At 50.2% G+C, this 23,737-nt stretch overlaps 8 protein-coding genes across 8 annotated transcripts; 2 read left to right on the top strand and 6 right to left on the bottom strand.

Annotated features, from left to right (window-relative positions):
• Nucleotides 1–411: 411 nt before the first annotated feature.
• VTN77DRAFT_4362 (uncharacterized protein) lies at nt 412–2,146 on the bottom strand (the record flags this gene model as incomplete). Its single annotated transcript, XM_069420413.1, has 2 exons — nt 412–676; nt 741–2,146. 2 exons carry the CDS (start codon nt 2,144–2,146, stop codon nt 412–414), a joined length of 1,671 nt encoding a protein of 556 aa, XP_069282033.1.
• Nucleotides 2,147–3,206: 1,060 nt separating this feature from the next.
• On the bottom strand, nt 3,207–6,915 carry VTN77DRAFT_4361 (uncharacterized protein; the record flags this gene model as incomplete). Its single annotated transcript, XM_069420412.1, has 2 exons — nt 3,207–4,523; nt 4,588–6,915. The coding sequence occupies 2 exons, from the start codon at nt 6,913–6,915 to the stop codon at nt 3,207–3,209; spliced, it is 3,645 nt and encodes a 1,214-aa protein (XP_069282032.1).
• A 1,052-nt stretch (nt 6,916–7,967) lies between these two features.
• Nucleotides 7,968–9,681, bottom strand: VTN77DRAFT_4360 (uncharacterized protein; the record flags this gene model as incomplete). The annotated part of the gene is made up of 2 exons (XM_069420411.1): nt 7,968–7,973; nt 8,035–9,681. 2 exons carry the CDS (start codon nt 9,679–9,681, stop codon nt 7,968–7,970), a joined length of 1,653 nt encoding a protein of 550 aa, XP_069282031.1.
• Nucleotides 9,682–12,203: 2,522 nt separating this feature from the next.
• VTN77DRAFT_4359 (uncharacterized protein) lies at nt 12,204–14,280 on the top strand (the record flags this gene model as incomplete). Its single annotated transcript, XM_069420409.1, has 3 exons — nt 12,204–12,402; nt 12,457–12,901; nt 12,954–14,280. The coding sequence occupies 3 exons, from the start codon at nt 12,204–12,206 to the stop codon at nt 14,278–14,280; spliced, it is 1,971 nt and encodes a 656-aa protein (XP_069282030.1).
• A 291-nt stretch (nt 14,281–14,571) lies between these two features.
• On the bottom strand, nt 14,572–17,120 carry VTN77DRAFT_4358 (uncharacterized protein; the record flags this gene model as incomplete). The annotated part of the gene is made up of 3 exons (XM_069420408.1): nt 14,572–15,620; nt 15,691–15,968; nt 16,021–17,120. 3 exons carry the CDS (start codon nt 17,118–17,120, stop codon nt 14,572–14,574), a joined length of 2,427 nt encoding a protein of 808 aa, XP_069282029.1.
• A 251-nt stretch (nt 17,121–17,371) lies between these two features.
• Nucleotides 17,372–17,930, top strand: VTN77DRAFT_4357 (uncharacterized protein; the record flags this gene model as incomplete). The annotated part of the gene is made up of 3 exons (XM_069420407.1): nt 17,372–17,484; nt 17,778–17,784; nt 17,838–17,930. The coding sequence occupies 3 exons, from the start codon at nt 17,372–17,374 to the stop codon at nt 17,928–17,930; spliced, it is 213 nt and encodes a 70-aa protein (XP_069282028.1).
• A 438-nt stretch (nt 17,931–18,368) lies between these two features.
• Nucleotides 18,369–20,516, bottom strand: VTN77DRAFT_4356 (uncharacterized protein; the record flags this gene model as incomplete). The annotated part of the gene is made up of 2 exons (XM_069420406.1): nt 18,369–19,421; nt 19,494–20,516. 2 exons carry the CDS (start codon nt 20,514–20,516, stop codon nt 18,369–18,371), a joined length of 2,076 nt encoding a protein of 691 aa, XP_069282027.1.
• A 757-nt stretch (nt 20,517–21,273) lies between these two features.
• Nucleotides 21,274–23,375, bottom strand: VTN77DRAFT_4355 (uncharacterized protein; the record flags this gene model as incomplete). Its single annotated transcript, XM_069420405.1, has 7 exons — nt 21,274–21,603; nt 21,687–21,767; nt 21,822–21,914; nt 21,974–22,303; nt 22,382–22,731; nt 22,810–23,041; nt 23,178–23,375. The coding sequence occupies 7 exons, from the start codon at nt 23,373–23,375 to the stop codon at nt 21,274–21,276; spliced, it is 1,614 nt and encodes a 537-aa protein (XP_069282026.1).
• Nucleotides 23,376–23,737: the final 362 nt, after the last annotated feature.

The following is a 23,737-nucleotide window of genomic DNA, read 5'->3' as shown; positions in this document are numbered from 1 at the left end:
GACATCTTTATCGACTGCTGACACACCTGCTATCCAGATGAAACACTATCTCCGTTCTGCCCTCTGTTACCGTAGATCCCGCTACCGGCCGGCTGTTATGCGTTATCGGGAAGAACGACGAGATAAGAGATTTGCTGACTTGCCTAGTAGATATTTTATTCAACGATATACACTAGCTATCTTTTACCTACACAATAAAGGTAATCCCTAGTAAGCTCCAGGCCTGATCTATCCCTTAGTGGGCAAATTCCGACCGAGTTCAAACAAACAGAAAGAGCGAGGTATCTCAGGTATCATCAAGCGGAAGAGATCCATCCCACATAATATATAGAAGCAAAAATACCAGATATTGTATACTGCAACAGATAAGCATATCAACCCACATGATCCGACTTAACAGCAAACCGTGCGTCAATTGTTGTCAGTCAAATCGTCCTGCACAGGGACCACATCGTTCGGAGCCGAATTCAGTTTCTCGCCGATGTCCATGCTATCTCGCATGATTTGGCGGGCATCTTCGTCACTCACACCCATATCCTCCTTGACCAGGAGCACGGTCAATTCAGGCACAAGCACTGCCTGCGCGTAAGCTGCCACCCCGGCGGTTTTGATGACGTTGTCAAAGGCTGCCAGGCGCCGCAGCTTATGTGAGAATTCCGTTGTCACAGCATTCAACCTATAAAGCACAATGCTAGGGTCAGAGAGGGAATTACGACTGGAGAGAGGCAGGCAACACTTACATCCTACTCGCACCCTTCGATCCATAATACCCACAAGACAAATTCTCCAGACTATCACCAGACATCGTCAACCGGAAATTCTTTGCTTTGCCCGTTTTCATCGCCGTATGAAGAATGTTTCTATAAAAGGAGGAACAGTCCGGAACGAGAATCTTCTCAAGGCTGGGGAAGTGACGACGAATCCGCTCGTCGAACGTATCCCAATCGATCGTAGGGTATCCCCTGTCGGCCCATTCTTTCTCGGCGGTTCGCTTCTTATGTCCCTCGCAGAAGCGCTGTTGTTCCCGAACGCGTTGATTCGATTGCGACAGGAACTCTTGCAGAAGTGCCGGATCGACTGGCTCTTTGCACATGGGGCAGAGAGACCGATTTGCGACAGGTTCTGACGTCTTCCCTTTACTAGAGAGCACGATGTCCTCCGGTACCGAGAAGTCTGAGGAAATGGAGCTTAGCGGAGATAGCGGCGATAGTGGCGTGTCGTTGTCGAAATCGACCATTGGATTACTAGACGTAAAAGACGAGCTGGAGATACCGTTACTCGGTAGAGGGGGTGGTTCCTTAAACTCTGCGCCCTGAGATGAATATACTGCAACGTCATGGTCATTGGGCCCGCGTGGCATCTGGAATCCAGAATCCGAACTGCTTTTATCGCTAGTCTTCTTCGAACGCGTCCGACTCTTAGATACGGGACTGTCGAGATCTATATCCATAGGAACCCGGAATCCATTGTTTTTGTCATCTTCAGGTTTGTTGACAGGAGAGTCTTCGACACCTGGGATCTTCTTCGGGTTCTTAAACCCCGGTGACGGTCTCTGCGGCGACAACGCATTCTCTATACTGGAGCTAGGAGTCCGGAACGATGAAGAAACGTGGATGTTCTTCAACCCTCCGTAACTAGCATTTTTGCGTCTCTTCACTGCTTGTGACGACGACATGAATGATGGGAACAGTTCATCTTCCTCTTGATCTAGCGTCTGACTGAAGGTCCGCTTGAGCGACGGCCGCTGCTCCTGTTGCTGGTGTACAGCAGGTTTCTGCCTTGCAGATCTCCTTTCCCCGCCGCTCCTTCCATTATTGCTTTGTGTACTACCTGTATTATTGCCATTCTCCTTGGGCCCCGCTGAATGGTCTTTCCCGCTTCCCGAGGACACTCGAGTATCGACACTCTCGTCGCTGGAGCTCAGGGGCTCGTCGTCTGTCGCGGGTTCTGGATATCTTTTCTCCGTGGTCTTTGTCTTTGTCTCCACCTCTTTCTGGCCGTCGATTCCGTCGCTCTTCTTTCCATACCTGCTGTCCTCGCGGATTTTCTTGCCTCCGACCTGGCTTAATAGCGATTCACCAGTGTAGTTCCTCCTGGTCAGCCGTGTCGATGCATAGCTGGCGTCAGGCTTTGCTCTTACAACCATGGTGTCTTATCGAGCAGTGTTTCTGTCGACCGGTACCCGGAAAGAAATCAATGAAATCAAACGCGGCCACAATTAAGGGTTTGCAGGTTGCTGCCTGAGAAAATTATGTTCTCTCGGCGCCAGCTCACACCGACAAGACTTAGCAACAAAGATAAGCTGAACCGGGGTTCACCACACGCATTGACTCAAGGAACACGGAGAGACTAATTAATCAAACAACCAGGACACGTTCAATTGGGGATCCTCTCATATCAACCCTGTTAGCAGTGGTATTTGAAGATCACTCCATCGAGCAGATACGATCAGGACTTGGTGGAATTGGGCAAATAGTGAGTGAATCACGATTGATGTGCTGGCGTGGTCGGAGATTAAGGTTGTGCAGCGGGAGTGGAACGCGTATCCGCGTGACACGCCACGGAGCTTCTCCGCACTAATGATTCATCCAAGATGGGGCTCCAGTGGTGAATCCGACTTCCAGCCTTATATAAGATTGGGAGTGTCGTGTGCTTCTACATACACGGTCAAAACGAGGGGAGATATTCTCTCCTTTCCAAGAAAAAGATCAAAGTATACGACCACAAATGCATATGATTCTGAACTACTAAGAAAGTGCACACTATGGATTTAACCACATAAGCTTGATATTACCTCCTCTAGTATAGAAGTAAATTCCAACATCGACTATCACAACCAAAATCCTCCATTGATCCGTGAAGTAAATTTTGCACAATCTTCGTGCCATAATCAAAACTGGGATCTCTTGATTCTCACGTCAAATCTCGCTTCAAAAAGGGAAATGATATAGTAGTATGTATGTACATGGACCATTTGAACGCCAGGGAGAGAGCCCAAGGAGGCGGAAAGAAAACAAAAAAAAAACAAAAATATACCTATATATATATAATGCGGCATTTCACTCGTAAACAGCTAGAAACAAACAAAAAACACCGTCTGGGTATTATCCTCATCGCACATCAATCAACGGCATACAAGAACAAGGCCCGTATATTTTCGTGTATCCCGCATAGACAAAAAGTCTCATATATAGTCTCATTCATTCTTACTCAAAAGTCAACTGAATTTCACCTTCTTCGCCATGTCCAATATCGTGATCAGCCCAAGCATTGTGCTCCAGTTGCATTGCGGCCACCGATGCGGAACCAAGACCAGCTGGCGCGGTCGCAGAGGAATAGAACGTCGGTCGGGTGGGGGGTGAAGCTGAGTTATCATATGTATGTTGGTATTGGTAATGATCCTCTGGTGAGATGTGGTACGAGGTGTCGAAAGTCATCTGGATGTCTTCCTCACCCGGCAATGGGGCGTCAGCATCGCGACCATGCGAGTTCTCCGAGGCAGTGGGTATTGAGTGCCTGTTAGTAGATACCGCATCGTCCGCACTCTTTGACTGCTTCAGCTTTGGACGAGTGTCATTCGCCGGCGTAGCAGTCGAATGTTGATCTCCGCTCAGCTCCAACTTCATGGGAGGCAAGGTGGACTCTAGTTGCTTGACCTGGATCTGTTCGCTTGCTAATTCCGCTCTGATGGCATCAATGTCAAACAGGACACTGTCACGCTCGGAAACGCTGTCCTTGGATCGGTGGGAGGATCGCTCCACTTGCTCGGGATCATAGGTTTCCCAGCCTTTCTTCTGCGCCAACTTGGATCGCTTGAACAGGCCAAAACGTTTCTTGTCCGGCTTTGCCTCCGCTTCCCTACGGGCTTCGTCAATTTCCCGAATCAGTTCACGTTGACGCTCGGCATGATTATCAGGGTCTGGATCCTCAATCTCTGCGAATTCGTCGCTTAGAACTTCCCAGCCCACTTCTCGCAGGAGCCGAGGAATCGCCGCACGATAGTTCATATGACCGCTGACTAGGTTGGTCACATTGATATTCTCGAGTCCCGGGATGCCCTCGACAGGAGCTAGACCAGCTACACGCATGATTCCGCCACTTGTAGCGCGGAAAAGATAGCCCAGAATCCAATCATTGGAGGAGTAACCGTTCACGAAACGCCCTGAGACGACACTCCGAGCTTTGAGATAATCGTCTTTATTTGCCACAATTGGCGATCCAAAAAGGTAGACGTTCTGCACAAGTCCGTGGGCGCCTTTCTTAGCGAGCTCCTTCAGGCAGGAAAAGATGACCCTCGAACCAAGAGAAAATCCCAGCAGGGTGATTGGCCTCTTCCCGAGGTTACGATCCATGATGGAGTCGGCAAGAATCAACCCAGCCGCATTTGCGCGCACCAGCGAGACATTCCAGGGGTTGTCGATCAAATAGGAGAGCTTCGAAAGGATGATTGGGAGTTGCAGCGCTCCCATGAGTGCTGTGAGAATGGTGCTTCCGAGGACTTGTTGAAGGCCCTGGGTCAAGGCCTGAAGTAATACATTAGAATTTGAATTAAACATCAAGTGCAGGGAGGGAGCAAATGGGACTTACCTCTGTTGCTAGAATGTTGATAGTTTCTCCCATACTTTGCAACATCTCTGGCTCCCAGAACACCGAATAAAGATCTCCCATTATGGGATCTATAGTGCTGTAAGGCAATCGTACATCGTCAATCTTGCCGTTCATCCAACCAGACACAGTAACGATGAGATTAACCCTTTTGTTATTGTGCAGCGGGCGGTACTCGAACGTCTTGACGGCACCAGTTCGCCGATTGGACGCCTTCAAGCCGGTGATGCCTCCAGTGAGCGTGGCACCGGAGGCAATCAAAGCTGTACCACCAGCTCCCCCTAGAAAGGCACCGGTTCCTGTAACCCCGATTGTTGTGAAACCGGCGGCCAAACCTGCGCCTATGACTGGCGCCAATAAACCGGCCGAGAGACCTATGACAAGACCGCCGCCTACGGTTGCCAGGCCCATAATCATGAACTTTTTCTTCAATGCCATTTTCCGGCGCTGTTCCATGTTGGCTGCCTCGTCCCAAGTCTCCTTATCTGCCTGCTGTTCCATCTCTAGAGCATCAATAACTCGCTTCTCAAAGCGGCAGATCTGCACCCAAGACACATCCATCGCTTGACCAACTCGCTCCAACAGACACCGTGACCGAGAGTCATAAGAAGAATCTGAAATGAGCACCAAGAAGAGATCGCAGAGGACCGTCCATCGAAGATCTATATCTATGTTTTCGGACTTTGGCATTTGAGAAGGGGTCTGCACCTCTGGAACATCTCCATCGCCGTTCTTGTTTCCCTCGTAAGGTGGTGGGGGCTTTTGTTCTTCGTAGGGAGGAGGGGAGGACGGTCGTGAGGAACTTATCGAAGCAGGAGACAAACTCTTTCTGGAGGCTTCTTTCAGGCCTGATGCAACTGAAGTCGTTGATTTCACAGAGTTTCTTCTCTCTTCTGCCATTGGATTCTTAACTCGAGCGTTCTGCATGAGCGGTCGAACAAGATCTACCGGCTGAACTCCATGCTCGGCGAGCTGCTCGATCATAATTTGCTCTGCAGAGTCAATGTCCATATGGGTGAAGAGTCGAAACATGATCGCCTGACCCCACTTCTTCATTGAATCCACGGCATCTTGCAGGGCCTTCTTGGAGGCCTTGGTAGGCTGAATGTCTTGCAGCTCTTTGGTCATTTGGTAGATGGCCAACCTAACGACCCCGACATAAGCAATCCTCTGACCCTCAGTAAGCAGATCTTTTGTAGCCTGCAGCTGACTAGTACGATCTCGAACTTCATCGTCCACACCAGCTGAGTTGACGTGTGTGTCTTTGAAAAGATAGCTTGTGTCCTCATCCATACTTGCCACAGATTGAGCATCCTCGTCGAGCCGAATCCGAGTATATCCCTTTCCAGAGCCTCCTAAACCGGCGTACACTGCATCATCGTCTTCCGGCTTAGATCCGCGAGCAACCAGTCTTCCATAGTCATCATAATAATCCATCTCACCGAGAGCGGGCATAGGTTTCCATTCACCCTCACTTTCGGTTTCTTCATCATCATCATCATCTGAATGTTGCGCAGTAATAAGTCGTTGGTGGGACCACTCGGATATTCCTGCTGAGTCGCGTTTGGCGTGAGAGCGCCTCTTCGCTTGGGAATCTTGTTCATCATCCTCCTTTTTTGATTGCGCGTTTGAGTCCGCTGGCTGGTCTTCATCCCGGTCCTTTGTGTTTGTCGAGTCGTCATTTAATTTTTGTGTCTTGATTTCGGCCGTGCCAGCACCATGCTCTCCAGTAAGGGACCGATTTGTATCGTTGGAGATGGACGTATCAGCAGACTCCTTCGCCGGATTCACCTCTCTAACCTCAACATTTGGTTGCGTAGTTCCATCCTCATTGCGCTGCGAAGATGTGTGTCCCCCCTCTTGACCTTGTTGCGACGCCGAAGGTTCTTTTTCCCGGTCAGATCGTTCCTGGTTCCCGTTCAAATCCGGTTTGCCAACGGCAGTCCCCTCTTGAGCTTTGCGGAACACCTTAGAACTATCTGTAGAGCCGCTGTCAGGCCGTGTCCGTCCTTTCTTTACTCTTATCGGAAGTCCGAACTCGTCTAATTCTACCTGCGCTCCTGTACCAGCGCCTGGACTAGTACCTGCAACCGCCACCTTTTCCGGGAGTTTCCCTTCATGTTTTGAAATATTGGCTGCATCCGCTCCTCCGGATCCGGGCTCATTGGGAGTTGTAGCGGCGCTGTTGCTCGCATCTCCATGGCTCCCTGATTCCTTCGACTCTGAACTTGATTGCTGAACGGCGGTCGCCGAAGGTAGAGGTTCGGAAGTAGTAGTATCGGCGGCGGATGTCTTCGATGTGGAAGTCATTATAGGTCGCAGAGGGAGAGGAAGAGAGGAAGATGTCTGCTGTTGTCCGATCCCTTCTCTTTTACACAATCTTTCGTTCGTCGGCCGTCAGTTGCTGTTTTCTCCTTGGATGACCCATCCGCACGAAAGGGACGGCACTAATCCCCTTCCTTCCAAGTATCTTCTCCAATTTTCGAAAAAGTCTTGATCGCGAGGTTGGAAATTCCCGACACAGGCCTGTCAAGGGCGCGGATCAGAGGGGAGGAGGGGACGGTGATAGTGGGTAGGCGGACGATCCCAAGAAAGCGGGACCGTATAGAGCGTCGATGCACGGGATCAGAAACGTAAACTCTAAGAGGCCAGTCCTGTCAGCGTATGGAAACCGTATCAATTACTCCACTGGTGGAGAATAACTTGGAATTGCCCTCAAAGACTCTCCAGGCCAGGTTAACTCGGTCACTTACCAGCATTTGTTGTGAGAAATTCGGGAGTCGCAGCTAATGACGATGATGGAGTGACTGAAAGCGGAAAGCCGAACCCGACGAAGCGACGGCCGTTGTAACCGTCTCGAGAAAAGGGGTTAAGCACGCCCAACACGAATTAAAACAGCTCCAACGGAATGTGAGTCTTTGGCCCGCGATATGTGGTACCCAAGAGTTCCTCCAAAACGAAAGGGGCCTGAGACACGAGCGAGAGGAGGTGTTCCGGAGTGAGCTCTGCAGCTTGTGACGACGTAAAGATCAAGGGATCCCAGTATTACCGTACCGTACAGCATGCCACTGCCGTATGTAATATTAATTACGTATGTTCCGTCTCCCCAAGCGGCCTACGATTTAACAATTCAACGTGAACAGTGTCTTTTTTTTATCTAACTTCTCATGATTTCGACAGACAATTATTCAAGACCAGAAGGGATGTTATAGATGGCTATCGTGAGGTTAAAAATACTGACTCTGTTGACTATAAACAATTGCTCTGCAAAATACATACAAAAAAGCAGACGATGAGGTATTTAATCTCGACCAGTGATCGATTTATAGTCTCGCCCGCTCAACACTCTTCTTGGATGGTGTCTACACCTAGTATCTAGTTAGATATCTCGATGGCTTCCACTGGAAATCAAGAAGGGACATCTCATACTGTGACAAATCCGTTCCAATTCTCCAGAGCCTCTCTGCATTCCTTCTCATACATCGGAAGTCCTCCGGCAAAATTCAATTGCTCGCGTTTCTTACCAGGGATATTGGCACCCATATACCAGGAGTCTGCCAATGGGAAAAGCGTCCGGTCCGAGAGTTTGTTGATTTTCTCTTTCCAGCCTTTCTCCGCCTCTGGCGTGGGCTCTACAGACCGAAGACCGCTGGTGACGATCTTGTGGACGGCGTCGATGATCCATCGGGCTTGGATCTCGATCGACGATGGCCCATTCGAGAACGCAGTGGGTCCGTGGGTGCCGTACAGGAAGAACATGTTTGGATATCCGTTTCTCGCCAGTCCCAGGTATGTATTGGCCCCGTCCTTCCATTCATCGGCCAGCAGCTTGCCGCTGGTGCTTTGCAGACCCATGTTCGCCATGCTACCCGTCACCGAGTCGAAGCCAGTCGCCAAGGCAATGACATCGACGGGATAGAAAGAACCGTCGCTGGTGACGATGCCATCCGGCTTGACCTCTACGATCTTGTTCTTTCTCACATCCACCACGTCCACGTTGGGCTTGTTGAACATTTCGTAATAGTCCTGTTCCAACGATGGACGCTTCGTCCCAAAGGGGTGGATTGGCTCTAGCGGCGCGAGGATGTCCCTTTTTCGGGGGTCATGGATTCTGGCACGAGTCTTTTTGGCCCAGAAGTTGTAGGCCTCCCGGTTGGCTTTCAGGTCGAAAAGGCAGTCGGAGTAATTCGCGAGCCAGAACTCGAACCCACCGTTTTGCCAGAGCCGTTCATAGAAGGCCTCCCGTTCTTCGGGGCTATCGTCGAAGGTCTTCTTTGGCACGAAATCGTAACGGAATCCCGCAAAGGTCTTCTCCCGGTTGGCGAAGAATTCGGGATAAGTCGACTTCTTCGCATTCTGTTCTTCCGCGGTCACTTTCGCCTGCCGCATCGGTAGGGCCAGATTTGGAGTCCTCTGGAAGACGGTGAGGGTCGCCGCCTCTTTGGCCCATTCCTGGATAATCTGAACGCCGGTCGACCCGGTGCCAATGACGGCGGCACGCTTGCCACGGACGTCGACGTCCTGCTCTGGCCAGAACGACGAGTGATGGACTTCGCCCTTGAATGTGTCAAGACCGGGGAAATCGGGCACATAGCGCTTCGCAGCAAAGCCTGCGCAGACCAGGAAGAACTGACTCGTCGTAGTCTGTCCGTCCTCGGTCCTAATATTCCACCTTTGCTGGGACGTATCATACTGCGCCCAGATGACTCTTTTTTTGAATTCAACATCTTTCTTCACGTCGTACACCTTATCGATATGCTTGAAATATTGCCTGATCTCCCGCCAATGGGGATACTTTTCCGTCCAGGTCCAGTCTTTCCATGCTTCGGGCATCGAGAACTCGTAGATCGGAATCTCGGAGTCGACACGGGCGCCCGGGTAGCAATTCCAGTGCCAGGTGCCTCCGAGGTCGGTTCCGGCTTCGTAGATCTTGCATCGGTAGCCCAGTTTGCGCAGGTGGATGAGGAGGTAAATGCCACCGAAGCCGGCTCCAACGATCAGGCAGTCATAGTCTGGTCTGTTGGAGTCATTGTGTCCGTTAGTTTGAGAGAAGGAAGTACCGTTGGATATAACCATGTTGAAGATCTTTCAACTAGCTTTGGAAATATGTGTATCGAGACGGTAAGAGTTGATATAAATTTCTTAGATAGAGGATTGATGATTCATAATTCTGTTCAATTGAGGGAAGCTGAGACGCTGAAGGAACACTTCACAAGTAGCATTGCCAATCGATTTATATCTTATCGAGAAAGTGTTCAATCGAACGTACATACCTAGGTATCATCCGTTTGTCCGTCTCTCCTGGAACACGATCCGATGAACTTGAGCGGTACCTGCTGATCGGATGAGGGGGAGCCCCGCACAAGAGGTATATCGAGCGTATCCCAGTTCATGGATGTGGTATCCCGGGTGGCCCTGGGGATGCTGATAACGGACAAGATGCGGGGATTGGAGAAGTCCGGACGCATGGCCACGAAGGGCATACCAATCACAGCCATATACATCACTCATCAGTCTGATAGAGATCAAGACAGTAGTCACAGTACCTAGGTCCGGAGCTTCAAAAAGGAGCATCCCGATAGCCGTTTGGATCCTCATGATGGGCTGGCGGTGACACGAGTGGGGAAACCCGGACGATCAGTGACTTAGGGCTCCGGCTTGTGATAGGCCGTGTCTTCCCCGCATCACCTCATACCCCAGACAGCCTGTCCGGGGTAGATCTTCGGATTTGATCCCGCCGAGTGGGCTGGCCAACACCCCAAAAAGGAGTCATTCTGCAGTTGATTCTGCACCATTCTCGCCATACTTCCCTTTCCTGAACTTATCTCTGATGCTTTGACCGCTGTTGGGCGGATTTCTTTCCGACGTGTCTATACCAAGTTCCCAACAAAATCAATACTATTTCTACTGGCGTTTGACGGGAAAATCAGTCTATTTTATGACCTCAAAAGATGGTTATTGCTCACACCAGATTACAGGTAAGGAAACAGAAGAAGACAAAGTATTAGGTCGAGACCATGTCTTGCATAGCCAAAGTTTCAGATAGCCCAATGAGAGGATTGTCCATCATCCGACCCGAATAACAGACAAAATAACCTTCGACTTCAAATCCGATGACCCCCAAATTCCGATATCTTCCTGGTTTAACTTAAGCATCCTTCTGTCCGAGAATTGTGAAAGAAAGCGAAACAGCATTGCGGAGTAGTCGTGAATGAATCAATGAAAGAAGTTGTTCATTTGCTTTTTCTGCAGATCTACGGACCTGGAGAAGAGCTGTCTTCCATTCATCCAGATCATAAAATGAAAACAGCTCAAGACTACCTAATGTACGGAGTACAGAGTACTCCGTACTGTACATGTACCCACTAACTAGTGAACCCCATTCGATAGTTCCTGCGGGGTAATAAGGACCGAAAGAAGGGCTGTCAAAGTCACCTGGAGAAAAAGAGAGGTCTGTCTGTTTCGGAGAGCTAAACAAGTGGAAGCTGTTTAATGCGAGAAGCAGTTGATCCCTGGGATCAGAGGGATCTACGATTTGTATACCCGAGATTACAGCGGAATATCCCAGATCTGAGTAAGACCTAACCGGATCGGAGGACTCCGGTCATTGGATATGGTCCAGACAAGCCATGAAGATTAGGCATAGTCATGGATTTTCAATTCCCGATTCCTTTTTCATCACCAAGAACAGAACTTGAAAATTCCCGCCATCTTATTCATACTATCTCCACCTGCGGAACTGATAGTATTAGAACTTCATCTCTAAGGATCCTGATCTATAGACTATGGACGTATATACCAAGGAATTGTAGCAAGAGCCTTTAGTTTCCTCTTCGAGCCATGTTTCACTTGTTAGCATAAGTAACGTTTCCTGGAACGAGAACAAGGATTATGCGAATTTGGAAGTATCTTGCTTTGAAAACCTCCCTCCGAATTCCCATCTTCCATCTTTATTCTAACCAATCGAACCAAGAATAACGGCAGTAAAATTTAACTGCTCGAAGGGGAGTTGCCTGATAGCAGGTGTTCTCGTCCTAGCACCTGTTTAACAATGTCAGCTTTCGAGTTGTATGACAGCACATGTAGTGACGGATGTAACTTGGACGCTATTCATAGCCAGTCAGAATTTGGGCACCAGATCTTCCAGGTGTGTCATTGGCACGTATTTATAGTTTTTATTACTTATTTCAAGTCTTGATAATTATCATGATCGCAGATGAGAACAGTTGTCAACCACTTCTGGTGGCAATCCTCTTTCACATTAATCTTGCCCAGAATCAATTATCGCTTCAAATCGCTTTACTGGTGAATTACACTTGCAATTACCCATCAAATGCGGTTAAACTATACCTACACTAGCAGAATGAGGCTGTGCGCTCTTCTGAATACCTGGCCTTGTTTCTACTGACGTCGATGGACTGAGGATCATTTCAGCCTCAACCCTCCTAGGTTTGCAACAACCTACTTGGACACCACTAATCATTACCCGTGCGGACCGTGGAGTAGTTCCAAGACGATTAGTGTCTGTTTGCGAAAAAGTATGTTGCCCCGTCGGGCGAATACGAGGCGTACGTACCACCGTCCTGGGTATCATCCACATGACCAAGAAGTACGAACCTCCAGGCAACGGTGTCCTTACTCGATGGAATTCGCCTTGTGAGCTGAACTGCAGAACTGAGTATATTTCCCAGCAGCCCAGTATGGCAAGACTACAGACTCGTCTACTGCAGTCTCATTTCCCATCTCACCAGATACAAGTTAAGATGCCAGCATCAGTTGTGATAATGGATGACATAGGCACGCTTCTCCCGCTGTATAAGAGGAAATGCATAGGCTAACCGATTTCTTCAGGTGTCGTGGCCACCATCACCGGGGTCACTGGCGCGGGGCTTCGTCTATCGTTGTTGTTGAATGCGGTAGCATGTCAAGTTGCGAATTCAGGGGTCGATATCCACAGCATCTCCAAGGGCATCTCTCTCTTTGCGTCGACGCTGAAGCAGGTTGGACAGACCATACAAGCAGGAGATTCAGTTCATACGCGAGAAGCTCTCGATACAGCACGCCATATCAGCGATCAAGCCCAGGCGGTGTTCGATGAGATCGAAGACATGCTGGACAAAGTCCAAAGCGGAGATGCGTACGAGGATCAGAAGGCGCCTTCCGTGCAACAGAGCTTCAAGTCATGTTTCAAGAAACAGCGCGTGATATACCTCCTGGCGCATCTCGAATCACTGAAGCTGAGCCTGGCAGTGATGTTGCAGGTCTTACAACTTGGTCGACTGATGGAAATGAAAAAGTATACTCATTCCGACCAAGAAGATTGAGAGCCGAGCTGACTGAGTTTCTAGTGCACTTGGTCCTCCCGCAGATGAACTGATCGCATATGAGAGAGCAGATACGCAGAATATGATAATTGTGAGATACTGGTCGATCAAACGGTTAGACCGCTTATGGGGTCTTGCTCGAAAAGAGGCTCTGGATGCGGAGAAAGAAGCGACTCTCACGAATCCCAACTTGCAATTTGCGACGAGCGCACCACCAGTCCAACCTCCAGCTTCCTTGAGCGACACAGCACTAGTAAAATTGCCAGTGATATCTGTGGGTGACGATGCCTCGCTGAGTGCTATGGAAGATTCCCCGAAGGATATGCTTCGGCTGATAGAGACTGTTCTGGAATCATTGCTGGCTCGATGGGTTCATATCTCAGGTCATCGTCGATTGGGTCCACCTGATGCATCTGCTAGACTAGAAGCAAACGTGCGAGCATATGTGTCCTCTGGAAGTGAAGTCGACCATTCCGGCGATGAATTTGAAGGCCACACCATACAGGGGTACTATCTTGAAGGCACTACGACGGATTGGAGAAAACCGCATTCACAGGAAGCCCGACAGCACGCAGCACATTTGCGAAAGCGCTATTCTGACGTCCAGGCGCTTGTGGAAAGCGATTCGGAAGACTCTGACCACAAGACATCTCGGAATGGACGTTTGAAGGATCCAGATCGGACGTCATTTACGGATGAGTCCAACCATCTTCCGGAGCAAAGCCAGATCCCCTCCAAAACACGAAGCCAGGAGAGTACCGACGTGGCGGATCAATTGAGAGTTGAGTCTCGACCATATGCTTATACGAAAGGGTCTGGAAGGGATAGAAGCAGCCCGTCACGTAGGAGCTATGACGATTTACGTCCGATTCCTCAGGTCGCGCACGCTGCATCCCAACCTCAGGCTCTTCAGACTGGACCTGCTCCCATGCCACAGCAATATAATAATGGCCGGTCGACAGACCGAGTAGCCACGTCGCCTCGTTCGCCCCCAAAATCGACAGGATTTTCACCATCAGGACAAGTCCCTACTCCTGGCCCTGCGGTTCCCAACTACGCGTATCACATGCCAAATGGTCTCACACCACCTGCTCCAGATTATCAAATGCAGGCACCGCGATATCATCCACCGCATCCCCGTGGATTCTCGCGATCAACGTCGGATAATTCTCAGCCTCAGCCCTTGTCGCCTCCACGCCGTGGATCGCGGTCTCGAAAAGGTACAACCAGCTCTTCTCATCGCGAGACGGACCGTCACAGGAATCTGATGCGGACCGCCACGAGAGGAATCTTGGGAGCGAGTGCTATAGCGGGGTTTATGGATGCGCTGGATGCATTCTCCATAATATGAAGGCACTGGTCCAGCCTGCATTGACATAACTGTTATAAATTACAAATTACGGTCAGATCCATGTACATAGTATAAACTAGCTCGGGATAAAATTGTATGCACCGTACAGCACCTAGGTCAGTCGTACCCATGCAGGGAAGTGGGACTCACTGCATTTCATTGCATTACTTTTTTTTTTCGTCACATATGTATTGTAGATCCATCCATCCACGTATCTATATATATATATCATAGACGTAGATGTAGACATGATATATATGTACTGTACTGTACATGTACACTGTATCACGGCTAAAAACTGGGCAGCTGGAACATCCCCCCCTCGGGCACCCAATCCCACTCCAGTTCCATTTCCATGGGCAACTCAATCGACGAATACAGATCATTAGTATTACTATTACTCTGGCCCAAGTCCACGGGATATGGAGGGTTCGGGTTAGGGTTCGGGAAGGATAGTGGTGGTGGTTGCGACCACGTTGCTGACGTTGTTGTTGGCCCTGGTAGATAGCCTGTTTGTGGACCGAGAGAGTAAATACCCTCGTCGGAGGCCGGTGGTAACCATGGCGCAGCAGCAGGAGCAGTCATGGTTCCCGGAGTATGGAAGCCGCCGGCGCTACTGCTGATGTCGTACGGAGATGTCTGTCCTCCTGGCGGGAGACTGTAGTCGTCCGTCCGGGGTACAGCCGGCGCAGACGCCCCGCCAGATAGATCCGTCGGTACTGCTGCCACTCCACGCCATGTTGTCGTCGTTGTAGGCATAGACGGTGGCAGGCTGACAGAAGTGTTGATTGATTTACTGGCGTTAAGCTGCGCTTGCAGCTGTGCCTCTTTCCGAGCTTGATGCGCCTGGAACCGGTCATACCAGTCCCGCGCTTTCCCGCCCACGACGCGCAGCCATCGAGCGGGAATGGCGAATTTCGACCCCCCGCTCGCCTCCGTCAGCCGCTGCGTCATCGCCTCGAGATACATGTCGACATTCACCGTCTGCGGCACAATCACCTCGCCCAGCGCGCCGGATTTGACCGAGAAGAAGATCTTCAGCAGCACCATGATGCCCAGGACCACCCGGGAGTAGATCAGATTGGGCATTTTCCGGATCGTGGGGATGTCGCAGCTCAGAAACGCGTCCAGCAGTCCGTGCGCTGCGTTCAGCCATTTCAGAGTGATGTCCACCCGGACCGCGCTCAGCGGCTCCGGCGGCTGTTTGTTCGTGCTGTCCTCGTCCGGAGCAGGCAGCGTATAGTATCGGCGTTTGATCGCGTCGGGGTCACGATAACCTTCGCCAATCGCCAGCTCATAAATAACAAGGATGGTATAGTGATATTCGAGGACCATGGGGACTTGATTGATATCATCCGTGTGAGCCCAGTTGTCACCATGTCAAAAGGTCTAGAACTCGGAGTCTCTCACCAGTGAGCATCTCCGGGCTGGTGTCTTCTTTCCACTCCTCCATCCGCTTGTCGAACCATCGGAGCACCGTATGGACTCGAGCTTCGGTCAGAGGCGCCGTGGAACTCGTGTCATCAAGCCCGAATGACGCCAACGTCTCATCGGTGATCTTTTGCAGGTCGAACCACGTGGCAAACCGCCTGTCCACCTCGTGGGGAGAACGACTAAGGAGTCTCAAGCATTCTTTCAGCCAGTCATTGTACATGAGCATATTCTGCCGACGGGTCCTCATCGCAACACTATCCGCAGTCAGCAGAGAGGAACAAGGTCTATTTTAGGGGAAGTGCTGACTTGGAAGTTAGGTGATAGCACCCCAGAATGGCCCGTGCCTGCTCGGCCATTTGTTCATCGAATCTCTCAGGCTGTTTTCGTGCTTTCCTATCGCCTTGCGGCTTCCGAGACACGCGGCGCTTGGACGCAATGCCAATCTCCAAAGCCATTGTGGCAGCGATATGGCTATATTGGTATAGTTGAATCTGTGTGGGTGAATCGGGCGGGAGGTAGAATACATTCATAAGGAGAAGTGCTTGGACGAGCTCTAACGATTTCTCACACCTGAGGAAGAACCGTTGCGCGTAGAGACTGACCATCTCCCGGTTCAGAATGGTGGCGAGACTCGAATCGACTGCGATGGCGGCAGCCGCTAGAATGGATAGGAAGAGCACGGGTTTCGACTGCCGCAGCTGCGACGCGGTCGTGTTGGCGGGTAGAACGACAAAGGGGAAGAAGTCGACGAGGTCGTTGACATAGACGGACAGGAGGTCACTTGCTATCTCCATGGAGATGATTCCACGGTCGATGACGTCGCCTCCATCTTGCCAATCGGGAGAACTGGCGTTATGCGTGAGAGGAGGTGTACTCAGAACCGAGCTGTCATTGCCCGACGGCGCATAGCCGGATCTGGATCCTGGCGATCGATTGTATTGGTGGACTGAATTCGACCTGTTGCTGTCGCTGCTGCTGTTAAAGGGGACGTTCGGAAAAGTCCTGTGTGGTTTTTCGGTCGGGTCGGTTGCAAAATCAACCTCGTCTGTCTCCTCCTTGCCCGTATCGGAGGACTCTTCATTGATGATTGCTTCCAGAGCAATTCTGTCTTTCAGCATCATGCGCATGGCGGCCATCTCCCTCTCCAACTGCGCTACTCGTGAATCTGTCCGCTTCCGCGGCCGCCGCCTCTGCGGGGCGACGAAGATGCACGCTCTCTTCGCCTTGGTACATCTCTGGCAACGATTGGGAACATTGGGATCCGGCAAGCAGCGCACCTTGAGCGCGCGGCAGGATTCACAGGAGCGATTCAGCTGCTGCGGCTGCGGCTGCTGCTGCTGCTGCTGCTGGGGAGGAGCCTGCTCTCCTGGGCCATGGCCACCAGCCGAACCCGGTTGAGTCGACATCCCCTGCTGCGTAGTCACCTGAATTCAACCACTGTTCGAGTGGACTTGCACGTGTCAGACGACTGATTGCGACAGTGTCATATGGGGAAATGGTGGTTGTCGTCAGGTAGTCATTTAGTAATAGTAAAACAGAGCAATTCTGTCTGTCGTCCAGAATCAGAGGTCAGAGGACCAGATGGATACCTAATTCATCATCGAAAAAACATCCAATCCGACGCGGTCCTTCAAGGAGACCTCAGAGCAGAACCGCCATGGCGTCACGAAGAATGCAACTCAACCACCGCGGCCAAATCGATATGATTATAACAATCGAGGTCGCGAATGATGATGAAAGAATGGGCCATGACACTGCTATAGCTGCTAAGTAGATCAGCAAGAAAAGAAACACTCCAAATCAACCTTCTTGGAAGGCGCGCAGGCTCCAGCGCGCGGCCCCCGCGAAAGGCGGACACTGGCCGAGATCACGTGTGATTGGTCCCTGCCTCCCCTCAAAATGAATCCCATTCCCCACTAAGATTGTGCAATTGCCAGCCCCTTTTTTCTAGGGTCCGTTAGGTGACGTCCTATCTTTTTTCGTCTTTACTATTATTAGCTTCTTCTGATCCACGAGTCGAACTCGGAACCACACATCTTGGCGGGGTGCTTGACTGGCTTCAGCCTTAAGGTTTGTTCCTGTGGAAATCCGAGTTTTTAGCTCAGGCTAAATTAATTCCATAGACGGTCAGTGTCACGGCCTTAGCTTACTTCCTGCTCGCTCACTCCACCGGCACGAACGACAAACTACAAACCTTTTGCGCAGTTAGACTGTAGGAGACACAGCACGGTCGGTGACAGGTCATTTGAGTTTCTTTTATACTTTCGAAGGATCCGACGGAAGCAAACTTTATTTTTTGTGTGTGCCATGTTCGCTTGCCAATCCACTCAGTTCGGTTGACAATAAGCTTAATGTGAACGACAGGCCTCGATAGGTGATACACAGTAGCACAAACCGGATTGCAATTGCTTCGATCATTATCGGGTAGAGGTAGATCTCACAAATTCTATCAAGCCACACAAGTCACACACGTCATGCAGAATGAGCCTGAATGCCTGAATGCTGGAAATACATCACATCCCAACCTAACAGTACAACACAGCGGGTGAATGATATAAGTGAGAGGAGTAGGAGGGTATCTGGCTATCATAAATCATACAAGTTAACGACAAAAAAGGCAACTTGATCATCGGTCTGTCGGACCTGGCGAGAGATTAGTCCTCTTGCATGGCCGTTTCGTCCGCAAATCTGACGCGACTGGTCGAGTGAGGGAGGACATCAGAGAGTGGACCATTCAGAGATCGTGGCACTGGTTTCAATAAGTACTCCCCGTCCATCGTCGCTCTCTCTAACAGCGACTTCAACTTCCGGGACAGCAGGGTTGATGCGATGCGGTCTTCCGAATCGATGACGATCATGTGTTCCATGATGAGGTCCAGCGAGTCGTGGATCACCTGAGAGCACCGCGGATGACAATGCAGCTCGTTCACCCACGTCACGACGCCTTCTCCCACCTTTGCATCGGAGCCAAGGATCTCAAAGAAGTTGTCATCGTTGAAGCCGGTTGGGTTGTCCTTTGCCCGAGCCGCGGAAAACTGATAAATAGCCTGGGAGCCTTTCAGAAGCCATGTGACAAATTCCAGGTACAGGCAGCCGAGACTCCAGATATCGTACGCGCGAGAAACCGGTCTGTTGATCTTGCATTCGGGTGGTTCATAGGTCGGGGACCAGCCTGCAATCCCCTTCGGGTCAATCCCCGACCTCGAATCTCGACCGTGGAATCGTCCCAATCCAAAGTCTGCAATTTGTAAAATGCCGTTTGCATCGTCCACCCCCGTCATTTGCCGGAACCACAGGATGTTCTCTGGCTTGATGTCTCCGTGACGTCCATATAGCTCTTCTTTTTCTTGCACCTGCAACTTGGCATCCTGCTGCACGCGGACTTTTCCCGAAACAGATAGCGGAATGGTCACTTGGAAGTTGTGAATCCTCGATAACCCACTCGCAATACCAGCAATCTGTCTGAACGACCATAAGACGGTCTCCCGGTCGAAGGCGGGTAGTTTTCGGTCGTCCCAATATGCCCGGAGGTTTGAATCTGCAAAAGGGAAGACCAGGTGATAGTGCTCTCCTTGTCGAAATGTAGTCAGAAGCTTAATGAGATGGAGGTCCTCTTTACGTCCCACGTTTCTCAAGATGCTCGCTTCCTGGTTGAATTGCTTCTCGTCTGAGGAGGACAGCTTTTTGATAGCCACGAGAGGGCCGCCCTGCAGCATCATTTTTAGTCATCGACCTTGGACTTTTCTTTTTCCTGTACAAAACGGAACTTCTTGACGTACCTCTCTATCAACAGGCATCCGCAAATTGTGGTGTGCGGGATGAATGCGTGCAGGATATACTTGACTGTATCCACCTCGATTGCGTCGATACTTTTCTTCTTCCTCGGATGTCAGGGGAACAAAGGGCAACACATCGTTATCGTCGAGGTTATAATGTTCTAGATCTTCAAAGACGGGCGCTGTCATCCACCACTGGGTGCGGTAGAATTCTTCCCGCTCACCTGGTATCCATCGCTCCAAAGTTTTGATCGGTGACCCATCTTTCGTCTGCAGTGGGAACGATCTGTCGTGGGTCGGTCGCATAAATGGGAGATCGACGTCAGTGATACCTTCTTCGAGTAACGACTGGATTTCTCCCCCTTTCTCCAGGTACACGAGAGTGGCGAAGAGCGATTTTGCACAGGCACTGGTTTGACTGGCGATTGATGCCGCAGTTTGAGTATCAAGTCCCTGGTATTGAAGGATGCTTGTGACGGTTGGCTCCGTAATCAAGGCTTCTAGGTCCTGTTTCGGGACAAAGAACCTGAAGCCGACGGACTCAACCCGTGAGTAACGTAATTTCTCCTTCAACTCTTCTGCTATGCGGAAAGTCGAGCTCCTGCTGTTGGAACGACTTCGTTTTGCGTGCAATATTGTTCCATCATGACCGAGGACGAGAGTGATCTCCGAATTCCGTCTCGAGGATGGTGACAGTGATGGCGACAAGCCATTCGAGGAGACAGAGGACGGAGAACCTCCCGGAGAGGGGTCCAAGCCTTGTGTCGTGCAAACCTTTATTTGAGGAAGCGATTGCGTCCGTGTAGGCCTGGCTGGGGTCTCAGCGGAAGACTCGACAATCTCGACATTTGACCATGGCTCGGGTTCTCCGAAACGTTTGGCGATTGAGCTGAAATCGGAAACGGGTTGTGCTTGACTGGTCACGGATGGCTGGAGTGTCGGCACGTGTGCTGAGCTTCGTTTTCTCTGATAAAGAGGATAGAACATAGAAGCAAAAGCTTCTACCAACCACTTGAACGGATTCATCTTGGACTGGTGTGCAAAGATGTGCAAGCGGTTTGATGCTTCATGGGGAGGGAGAATGCTTTTGTAACTTCATCTGCAACGTCTTTGACTGGAACTGACGCTGCCAGGCACTGTCTCAAGCCATCTATCTGCCCAAGATTCTGCAAGGAAGTCGCAACTTCATCACCCAAGATCGCACCCCCGCGAACCTCAAAGTCAGCCTCAACAGGCTTGCCCGGGCACAGTCCACAGCCTCCATGTGCTTGACGAACGCAAGTTCGGTCTACTGCGAGTCAATTCAGCCTAGCAAGATCGACAGCGTTGCTGAGCTTGCGGGGGAAGGCAACATCGAAGGACGCCCGTGCAACTTGCCGACAGAGCAAGGTAAGCTTTCCCAACTCCGTATAGCTTGGAGAGGCTGAAGTCGAGGCTCATACGCCCTGGTTCGTAAGCGCTTGGTTTCTGTAGACCAGACCGGTCAATGTCAAGGCACTCTGCATGTGAGACAGGCAGGATGCAGATAATCTAGCGGACGGACTGAAATCCAGCCAAGCTAGAGCGGGATGCCCTTGCAACGGGTAGCGAACCCGACATTTCCCTTGAACCTGCTCGCAATTGCGTCATGTTTTGACTGGTCTGGTGGGAACTAAAACGCAATTGAGGAAGGAAAGGTAGAGAGAGAAGATCGTACTCATATCGATAGAGCTAAGATCGCTATCTAGATAGAATAGTAAAAGATGATAGCTATCTACGTAGAATAGTAAAGACAATCTGGTTATTACTCTTTGAGGGTTGTTGCCGTCGTGGACCACGTTCCCACGCTGGCGGGGGACCGCCAGAACGGAAATTGCGGGGAAGCCACTCCACTCTCCAAGTCGGTCTTGGTGCTTTGCCTGCGAGAAGACAGCGACCACTGCATGCCATTCTTTTCAAGCGTGGGCTGACGCGAGGTCGCCCGCAGGAGCGGGCCAAAACGCACGCAGGCCCACCACAAGGCTATTGTCAGACCCGTCAAGGGGATTGCAACCGCCACCAGAATCCAGACTTGGGCGGACACTTGCATATCACCCTGGTTGTTGGTATGCACAAAGATGGTTGAAAAGAAATTCTAATCAGGGTTAGTAAAACCAGGGCTTATTTACCATCATTGCAGACAATACAGGACATCGTCAATCGAAAGCGACTACTTACAATGACACTCGTAGTAGGGAGATAGAAGAGACTGATGATGGTCAAAATCTTGACAGCCGCCGCATCTCTTGTGCTTTGAAGCTGCGAATCTGAAGTTAGATCTGCTCTTTCATTCTCCGATAGCCACTCACTCACCGTCAATACCGACATCAATTTGCCCTCTTCACGTGATGCTTGCGCCAGACCTTTCAATGCATTGGCCTCTTCGTAATCTAATAAGTTGGACAACTGTAGAAGAATCGTTAGGGTTGACTAAACGGTGCGGCATGATGAAGGTGTGGATATACCAGCCGTGCAGTAGACTGTACTCTCTCGTGTAATACTTGCGCGCGTGAAAAGTGCATCTGAGCTTCCTTGACATAGCTGTCGAACTCCTCGATAAAAGATTCGCAGCAACATCCTTTACGTCCCCTACAATTTCTCGAGCACCACTTCAGACACTGTTCATGGATTCCCGTTACGGTATGAACCATAGTCTGAAGGATGACTTTTAAATCGGCTGTGTAGTCCTCGAGTTGTTTGAGCTTTTGTCGATCGACAAAACTGACCTGGAAATCGCCCAAGTGGGAGAGACTGTCTTTATCGACACCGACTCTAGCAAAAAGGATTGGATCTGACTATTCCAATGATTCCGTGTCAGTAAGATGTGTCTTTTCGCACCGTCACTAGATAGATGAGCGAACGAGGAGCCGGACCTGCTCTCTCAGTCGTTCCTCCAACCAAGCCATATAGTCACCCCAGCCTCTTGAGCTGTCTGTAATAAGGAGCCAATGGATATACCACGGCGATATTTCGGTTTTGTCCGCGAAGCTTCGTTTCAGAGAACGAGACAGCTGCGCCTCGAACGTAGGCGAAGGAGAGATAAGAAGAAATGTGGATCGAGGAATTTGACCAGAATATTCTGAGGAATCAATTGAGGTCTGAAACAGGTCTGCACCGGAATTGACTCGGTGGTAGATCGCTGTTTGACGAATTGACCATGGGGACTGCCCTTCGATACGTCTCCGCCCGTTGAGTTCCACACGACGGACAATGTACGCTGATTCTACTGCTAAATCAACATCTGAGATCTTGAAGGTTGTTCAATGTCAATTGGGAATTGGAGAGATAATCCATGACCAACCGCAAACTTCACTTCCATCCGTCTCGACGGGGTGTGAACGCCGAGTGATGAACCCGGGGAATTCGAATTCGTTTTCCTTGTGCTTCCTTCCAAAAGCAAAAATGCATTTCCAGAGTGGCGGGAAAACATCATATATGCTCATGAAATCTTCGAATAAGTCACGGGAGATATTCAAGTTCGTCCAAGAACGCTTCTGGCGGATAATAAAGAGCTGGGAACAGTCGTTTGCTTCCTATGGGTAGAGGCAGTATTAATATCCATTCCAAAGAGGCAATACTTATAGATTGAAGTCGACACTTGTTATTAATATCGACAATTGGAACGGTTCTCTTAAGAAAAAAAAAAGTGGTCGAGTCGACAGAGCTTACCTTTTTTAAGGCCTTAATTTGAGATCGATCCTCGATCAGCTGATTTGATTCTTTTTCCCCATCTGGAGACTTCAACGGAGAGAGTTGCATAACCTCCAATTGGGCTCCGGCATTGATTGTTTGGAAGAGATGAGGAACCCTCTGATCAATCTTCTCCTTCAGGAGAGCCATTTCATCCGCAGCAAAATGTGAAGCCATAACGAATGTTTGACTGCTCTAAGGGTGTACGAACTTGTAATCCTGTGGCATTGACGAGAGACCACTGGAGAAGAAGCAATTGCATGCGTACCTAGGTATTCTTTCCATCGTATATCAACAATCTGTGATCTGAGGCTAAACTTGCTGCCGTCAGCGATTAACTTGGAAGGTGCCCGGGTACGGTGTTTCCGGGTTAGGGACCAATAATTGATGGTCAATTCGACGGGCTTCGTTCTACTGTACACGTTGTGCGCCATGACACCGGGTGATCCAAAAGTGACGCCTGCATCTTTCTGTGTAACCCGGACGGGTAGTGATGGACCATCGACAGGGATGGAAACCCAGGGTCGGAGAGGCTGAGT

Source organism: Rasamsonia byssochlamydoides (assembly GCF_041956645.1).
Source record: "Rasamsonia byssochlamydoides strain NRRL 3658 unplaced genomic scaffold VTN77scaffold_3, whole genome shotgun sequence".
Taxonomy (NCBI): Eukaryota; Fungi; Ascomycota; class Eurotiomycetes; order Eurotiales; family Trichocomaceae; genus Rasamsonia; species Rasamsonia byssochlamydoides.
Note: the sequence above shows the minus strand (reverse complement) of the source record. Positions and strands in the feature narration are given on the sequence as shown.